Here is an 8,359-nt window from a genome sequence, read left to right as displayed (position 1 = left end):
TTGCTAGGATATATCTGGGCATGTTGTTGTAGGATAAGTTGGAACTATAGGCGTTGGATTTGGGTTCAATGAACAGACTGCTGATCAGATGATATGCACATATTCAAAGGAAGGAATTAAATATTTTAAATGATCGTAAGAGCCCAAGTATTCCCACATAAGGGATTCATTAGTGGGTAGCCCCCATTCCAAGGTTAGACCTATCAATAGACGGTTTAGCTTGGGTCATTGAACATGACTCTAGATCCAACGGCTATGCCTCAACATGCAGCAGTACATCGGGATGTATTCTACAAAGCCTTATATTAATGGACTTCACTTGTGGAATGATTTCTTGACTACTGAAAGGAATTTTCATTGGGAAATCAACTAAATTAGGAATTTTATCTAAAAAAACCCCTTGACTATGTATATTTTTCAAACTGGACCTTTGCATTTAGGAGAGGGTGAGAAAGACCCATTTGCCTGTCGTCATTCCTTTTGACCTGGAGCAAATGGCCCAACTTATTTGGGAAATATGCACACACAAGGTCTTTTATGTAAAGATCATGAATTTAGAGAACTTTTCCTGTAAAATCCCTTAAGCTTGTTGGAGAGCTTGTAAAATAAAAGGAGAGAAAATGGACTTATTTTATTTTTAAAATTTTGAAGTTACTTTCCAAAAAAGCATTAGGAGGAGAACAAGAAAGTCAAAAAGAAAGCAGGCAAAGTTTCAATACTTATTCTATGAAATTACATTCTTGAAAAATATTTTCAACAAAAAGCGAATTTTCAATGATAAAATCCCATTTTATTATAAAATATTTTCTACAAAAATACTTTCTAAATTCTCAAGCAAGCTTATAAAGTTCAAAAATTGCATGGTAAATAAGTAATTTAAATTAAACTCTCTAAATCATGAGTCCTAGTTTAGATGCTCTGTGAACAAAATTTTAAATGGTGTGGATTGGTAGCAATTTATTGTGTGGTTAAAAATGATAATATCTGATGATCTTATTTCAACAAAGAAATTCCAAAATAGGAGGTTGGGTTGTCCAATGAATCTAATTTTCGGACTGACTTATCACAGTGTTCCATAATTTGATTGCTTTAATTCACATGTTGCGTGCTACAAAACTAATATATAGTGCCCGTGCATTAAGCATCATACTTTATTTCAAAAAGGGCACCTAAAGTATCCAGCAACAAATTCAATTTATTTCGAAAAGTCCCATCGAGCCGACTTTGATGGCACTGGATTTATCATCGACATACTTGTTGAATTTACGGATTTAAGACATCTATATATCATGTTTGCTATTTTGAATGTCTGGGCATCACATGTGCTTGCACCTCTCTTCCCAGACTTGAGGGGAAGGTGGCACTGATCACCGGTGGCGCCAGCGGCATCGGCGAGTGCACCGCCAGACTCTTCCGCCGGCATGGTGCCAAAGTCATCATAGCCGATCTCCAAGACGATCTAGGCCACTCAGTCTGCAATGACCTTGGCCAAGATGCAGCCACATTTGTCCACTGCGACGTGACTGATGAAACCGACATCCGAAATGCCGTCGACACCGCCATCACCAAACACGGGAAGCTCGACATCATGTTCAACAATGCAGGCATTGTAGACGAGCCAAAGCCGAGCATCCTCGACAACGAGAAGGCCGACTTCGAGAAGGTCATTGCAGTCAACCTAACAGGAGTCTTCCTCGGCACAAAACACGCAGCCCGTGTCATGATCCCAGCTCGCCATGGCAGCATAATCAGCACTTCCAGTGTCAGCTCACGGATTGGAGCGGCCGCATCACATTCCTACACATGTTCTAAGCACGCGGTGGCGGGCCTCACTAAGAATGCAGCAGTCGAGCTTGGGCAATTCGGCATTCGAGTGAATTGCATTTCTCCGTATGCTCTTGCGACGCCTCTTGCAGAAGGGTTTGTGAAGTTGCAAGGTGAAGAGCTTGAGAAGGCCATGAGCTACTATGCTAATCTCAAGGACGTGTATCTGACGGCTGAGGACGTTGCACAGGCCGTGCTTTATTTAGGGAGTGATGAATCGAGATACGTGAGTGGTCACAATCTTTTCATTGATGGGGGGTTTTCCATTGTCAATCCATCGTTTGGCATGTTCAAATATCCATCTTCATCATAAGGTTGTTGCTGTGGAATGCACGAAAACCGTTTGTTGCTTTTGTACGTGGGTGGGATGTCGGATGAGTGGACCAGGCCGATTTTTTCTGAGATGTCAATTGCTTGGTGGGATTTACCCCATGGATGGTTCTGATGTGCTAGAGATGTCCTCGTTTGGCACTTGTACAGTACGCAAGGGTGCATGTGGAAATGGTGCCCATGGGGCAGGCAAACTTTTACTTTGTGCTGGGCTTTCTTTCTTTTCTTTTATTCCTGTCCTTGGATCTGTTTGGACTTTGGAGCCACAAGTTCCTATACTTTTAGCTATAGGAGGTGATGGGTTTTCCTCCTCACTTCATAGAAGAAATTGGGTAGTATGGTATAAATCAGATGTGTTTTACCGTGGTGCTCGACCTGTCGAGGGTGGTGCTCGACTCAAAGTCCAGCAAGCAAATTGGTTTGAGACTCCATGGTGCTTGACCAGTCGAGGGAGGTGCTCGACCGGTTGAGTGGGCAACTCAACCGGTCGAGGACTTTGCTCGACCAGTTGAGGTTACGCAGATTCATGTCCGGATTTTATGCGGACTGTGTAAATTTAAGGCGGTTTTGCAAGATGTGCGGAAGGAAGTTGCCTAAACTATAAATAGGAGTCCCTAGGGTTGTTCTAGGTAATGCAAGAGAATTTTCTAAAGCTTTGCAAGGGTTTGCTAAAGGGTTTTGGGCTATTAAAAATGTGAGAGAGAGAGAGAGGAAGCTTGTGGAAGGGAGGTTATGCTCGTAGAGGTGATCTACTGTGCACTCGACATTCAGTGTTTCTATGTCCTCGTAATCGGTGAGATTGCTCCGTTTTTCTTTATTCTCTTATTGTTTATCCACTTTTACGTGAGTGAAGAAGGTTTGATTCAAATGGTGTGTGCTTGTGATCGGTTGTAACGTTCTACTTCATAGTGAATTATTGATCTGGACTAGATCCTATGGTTTTTACCTCTTTAAGGGTTTTCCACGTAAAAATCTCTTGTGTCGTGTGGTTTGTGCTTTGATTTATGTCATTGCTTTATTATCCCATAATTCTGGTGTTTTTGGGAGGCTAGATCCTAAGGTTTTGTGCAACGGCCCCCCAACAAAGTAGTATCAGAGTGTTTGAATGGAGTGGGATCTGTTCTGAATTATGGAATGAGGCTCATCAAGGATGATCAGTCTTAATGGTTCTAACTGGACCATATGGAAGGCTACGATGGAGGACTTGCTTTATTGCAAGGACTTGTATGCTCCAATCCTTGGCATATCAGCAAAGACAAAGGATATGACAAATGATGATTGGAAAAAGTTGGACCGGAAGGTGGTGGGGTTTATTAGACAATAGGTAGATGATTCCGTATTCCACCATATGTCTACGGAGACCTCAGCCGCTAGCCTATGGCTGAAACTGCAAGGACTGTATGAGAGAAGACAGCCGATAATAAAAATTTTTTGATAAGAAGACTTGTGAATCTCAAGTTTAAAGATGGTGGTTCTATGGCTGAGCACATGAATAAAGTCAGTAATATATTGAACCAGCTCTCCGCTACGAAGATGGTCCTGGACGATGAATTACAAGCTTTACTATAGCTTACCTCATTGCTTGATAGTTGGGAGACATTGGTGTTGTCTCTGAGTAACTCTGCGCCAGACAGAAAGGTGTTTATGGAACAGGTAACTAGTTGTCTCTTCAATGAGGAGACAAGGAGGAAGTCTCAGGGGTCTACTCAGGAAGAGGCCCTTGTGACACAAGAATGCGGGAGAGGAAAGAACAGAAAGGGCAAGAAGGCTCGAGATAAATCAAGAGGCAAGTCAAGTACCAAAAAGGATGTTGAATGCTGGAATCATAGTAAGAATGGTCACTACAAGCATGAATATCGTAATAAGAAGAATGACAAGAAAGGAAAAGGAAATGAGAAAGAAGCTGAATCAAACTCCACTGCGAATGTTTCAAATGGCGATGTCATAGTTATTCTTTCAGCAGATCATGATATTTGTCTCACGGTTACGAGTCAGGACACCGACTGGGTGATAGACTCGAGAGCCTCATTTCATGTGACTCCACGTAGGGACTTCTTTACAAGCTATAAGTCAAGTGACTATGAGACCGTAAAGATGAAAAATTCTGGCATATTGAAAATCATAGGGGTTGGTGATATTTGTGTGAAGACCGATGTGGGTTGCACATTGGTTCTCAGGGATGTGAGGCATATCTCAGACTTTCGCCTCAACTTAATGTCGACAGAAAGATTGAATGATGATGGCTATGAAAGCCGATTTGTTGGTAGGCGTTGAAAGCTCATCAAGGATTCATTGATCGCGGCCAAAGGAAAGAAGTGTTGCACCCTTTACAAGGTAAGTGTCAGTATATGTAAGGGTGGGTTGAACGCAGTAGAAGATTCAATTATTGACATGTGGCACAAGTGTCTAGGCCACATGAGTGAAAAATGGCTTCAGCTACTAGCGAGGAATCGACTCCTTCCAGATATGACAGGTATACCTCTCAAAACCTGTATTGATTGTTTATCAAGGAAACAACATAGAGTTTCATTTGTTAAAACTGCTTTTTATGTTAATAAAGTGCATGTATTAGATTTGGTTTATTCTAATGTTTGTGGTCCTATGAGAACAAAAACCTTGCGTGGGGCATTGTATTTTGTCACTTTTATAGATGATGCATCTAGAAGGGCTTGGGTTTATGCTTTAAAATCCAAGGACGAGGTCTTTGGTGTGTTTAAATTGTTTCATGTTATGGTCGAGAGAGAGACTGGTAGATCATTGAAGTGCATCTGCACTAACAATGGTGGTGAATACATTGGCGACTTTCATGAGTATTGTAAGTCCCTGGGTATATAACATGAACAGACGGTTCCCAAGACCCCCTAGCATAATGGTGTGGCTGAGCAAATGAATCGCACCATTGTAAAGAGAATCAGATGCATGTTATCCCATGCGAAATTGCTCAAGATGTTCTGGGGAGAAGTAATGCACACGGCAGTGTATTTAATAAACAGGTCTCTATCAGCCCTGTTGAATGGAGAAGTACCCAAGAAGGTGTGGACTAGACAAGATCCATCGTACAGTCATCTCAGGGTGTTTGGATGCAAGGCATCCATTCACGTACCAAAGGACGAGAGGTCCAAGATCGATACGAAAATCAGGCAATGTGTGTTCTTGGGGTACGGTGATGAAAAGTTCAGATTGTGGGATCCGACTGAGAAGAAGCTCGTCAGGAGCAGAGATGTGGTATTCTTTGAAGATCAGTGTAAGAAGACATTGGTAAGCCAGAGAAGAACCCGTATAGTTCAGGTGAGCTAGAGGATATGGATCCGGTTATTCCTCCTATAGTGCCTGATAACAGGGGAGTACAGCAAGGTGCAGAGGACGAGAGAATTCCTACAGAAGATGGACCGGAGGAGCAGCCCCCACCTGATCTACCTGTTGAGCCACAATTGAGGAGGTCATCTAGGGAAGATAGTCGTCCAAGAGGTATTCATCACATGAGTACATTATGTTCACTGATGGGAGAGAGCCAAAATATTATTTTGAGGCCCTAACCGACGAGCATAAGGGGGAGTGGTTGAAAGCTATGCAAGAGGAGATGGAATCCTTACATAAGAACCACACCTATGATATGGTGAAATTGCCTAAGGGTAAGAAAGCTCTGAGCAATAAGTGGGTGTTTGATAAGGGTCGAATATTGCATATCAGACCCTAATTATTGCATGATTTTACGTACATGATAATGTTTAATGAAATATTTTAATTATATTTTTGTTGCAGGATGAAATCAGGAGCGTTGATGGAAAAAGAGTACTACAAGCATGGATTTGACACTCCGAAGTCACGGGAGCCAGGGAACAGATCCAGAGAAGAGAAAGAGAAGAAAAGAGAAGAAAAGAGAAGAAAGAGTTTAGAAAGATGTTTTCATTTCATCAATGTTATTTTTCTTACTTTTTAACTGATCACATGGATAGTTAAATTCCTTAGCTAGGGCTGAGATGAAGCCTCCAACTTGAATGATCCTTGTTTGTTGATTTAATCCTAACTTGATTGATTTGTTTCTTTCTCTGGTGTACTTGACTGGAATTTTCGTACTTCTCTATGCTATGAGTTTAACCAAAATCTAGTTATGGATATTGTTTGGAATATTATTCTAGGTGCTTGTGTCTGACCATGAACAAGTTTCCTATAGGGGAAGAAACAGGAATCTACATCTCTCCATGCCTGACCATGGATGGAAAGATGCGATCCATATGCTTTAAGAAATTATACATTCTATGTGCCCGGCCAAGGACATAGAGTGCGCTGTATTTATTTTGATATTAATCTGAATTAGAGTGAATCAACAGGTAGAACAAGATTTATGATAATTAGGGGTGGATTTGAAAGTCCTAGTCTTCTCCTTGATTGAATTTTTCTTATTGCTCTTGGTTATTTTTCCATTGATTTTTGTTTAGTTTACTCAATTACTATCTCAAATATTTGTTGGATTAGTTAAGAAGAGTCTTTAATTTTGAATTGTGACAACCAGTCCTCGTGGGAACGATCTCGTAATACGTACCATATTTACATCTGATTCGTATACTTGCGAGTTTAAAATCATTTAAATCAGGTTGGTTTAAATAAAACATCAAGTTTTTGGCGCCGTTGCCGGGAACTGTTTCGGTTCAATTGGATTTAGGATTCTCTCTTATCATAATTCATAGTCTCAGGTTTTTTACTAACTTTAGGTTAAATTTCTTTTATTTTTTTTTTAGAAACTAACCTATTTCCTGTTTTGTAGGGACCTGACATAAACTACTAATTTGGTAATCTCTTTCCAAATTTTCTATTTTTTTCTAATTTCTATTTTTAGAATTAGGGTTTTATTTTTTTTAGAAATTTTCTATTTCTAGGCTTTCTTTTTTAGAAATTTCCTATTTTCTAATTTTAGATTTAGATTCTTCTTTCAAATAACTTTCTATTTTCTAGTTTTGGAAATTTTTTCCCTTTTTAGAAATTAACTTAGCTTTTATTTCTAAGATTAGAAACTTTTTTTTTTTTTTTTTTAGAAATTAACCGTTGCTTAGGATTTTTCTAGCATTATTTTAGGAAATTCAATTTATTTTTGTTATGTCTACAGGAATTGAGGAAGGAAGCTACTAAATAAGATTGTCTTCAAAAGGAGGAGCTCTCAAATCTTCAGACATTCATTATCTCCTTTTTCCGGGTTCTTCCTTCCAATTCTCGTTTACATAGCTTTCTCTTGTTTTTAGGAATTCATAACTTTTTATTTTTAGTTTTATTCATGTTAGGTTGCATCTTAGTTTAGTTTTCTTTCTTATATTGATAACATAGTTTATGCTAGGACGTAGATCTCTGAATATAGAACTAGCACCTTTCAATCCTGAAATAGAAAGAACCTTTCGTGGAAGATTTAGAAACATCCTATTTGAAATAGCGGAAGAGAATGAAACTAAAGCTCTTAGAGATTATTCAGCTCCTGTCCAATTCAATGCGCCTTCATATATAGTGTTGCCTGCCACCACGGCAGCACACTTTGAACTTAAACCTGGGGTCATACAATTGTTTCCCTCCTTTTATGGTTCAGATAAGGAGGATCCATATCATCATGTGAAAGAATTCTTAGACATTTGCTCCACCTTTAAGTTCCAAAACTTTTCAGACGATTCGATCCGTTTATGCCTCTTTCCTTTTTCTTTGAAGGATAAGGCGAAAGCATGGTTGAATTCTCTAGGAGTTGGGTCTATCACTATATGGGACCAACTGTCTAAGAAGTTCTTAAACAAGTTCTTCCCGGTTCACAAAACTAATGCTCTCCGTAGAGAAATTATGAATTTCACACAAAAAGAGGGTGAGCACTTTCATGAATGTTGGGAAAGATGGAAGGATTTACTTCTTAAATATCCACACCATGGTTTTGAAAAGTGGCAACAGGTTCAATACTTCTATGACGGTCTGACACCCCAAAACCGTCGCATGGTTGACGCCACCAGTAGAGGGTCGTTCATGACCAAAAGTGATGTCGAAGCTTGGAATTTCTTTGAAACCTTGTGTGAAAACTCTTAGCAATGGGACTATTCAAATAGAGGTGAAAGAAGTCCTCAACCACTGAAGAAAGGGGGTATATATGAGGTAGGAGTCACGCCAGATCTTTATGCCAAAATTGATAGCCTGACAAAGAAAGTAGATGCTTTAATGTTAAACAATGGACCTCCACAAA

The 8,359-nt window shown here is 39.8% G+C and overlaps 1 protein-coding gene and 1 non-coding gene across 2 annotated transcripts in view; one reads left to right on the top strand and one right to left on the bottom strand.

The window, feature by feature from the left end:
* The window catches only part of LOC131253580 (secoisolariciresinol dehydrogenase-like), a 15,394-nt gene extending 13,217 nt beyond the window's left edge, over positions 1–2,177 (top strand). The window contains exon 2 of the mRNA XM_058254672.1: positions 1,345–2,177. Within this exon, the coding sequence (XP_058110655.1) occupies positions 1,345–2,137 (793 nt within the window). The 3' untranslated portion in view covers positions 2,138–2,177. The remainder of the gene's footprint in view (positions 1–1,344) is intronic.
* Positions 2,178–7,950: 5,773 nt separating this feature from the next.
* Positions 7,951–8,057, bottom strand: LOC131222556 (small nucleolar RNA R71). Its single transcript, XR_009160105.1, has one exon. It is a non-coding gene; the product is annotated as a small nucleolar RNA R71 (small nucleolar RNA).
* Positions 8,058–8,359: the final 302 nt, after the last annotated feature.

The sequence above is a fragment of the Magnolia sinica genome, chromosome 1, assembly GCF_029962835.1.
Source record: "Magnolia sinica isolate HGM2019 chromosome 1, MsV1, whole genome shotgun sequence".
Taxonomy (NCBI): Eukaryota; Viridiplantae; Streptophyta; class Magnoliopsida; order Magnoliales; family Magnoliaceae; genus Magnolia; species Magnolia sinica.
The sequence above is the reverse complement of the archived record's forward strand: the minus strand, read 5'-3'. Positions and strand labels throughout refer to the sequence as shown.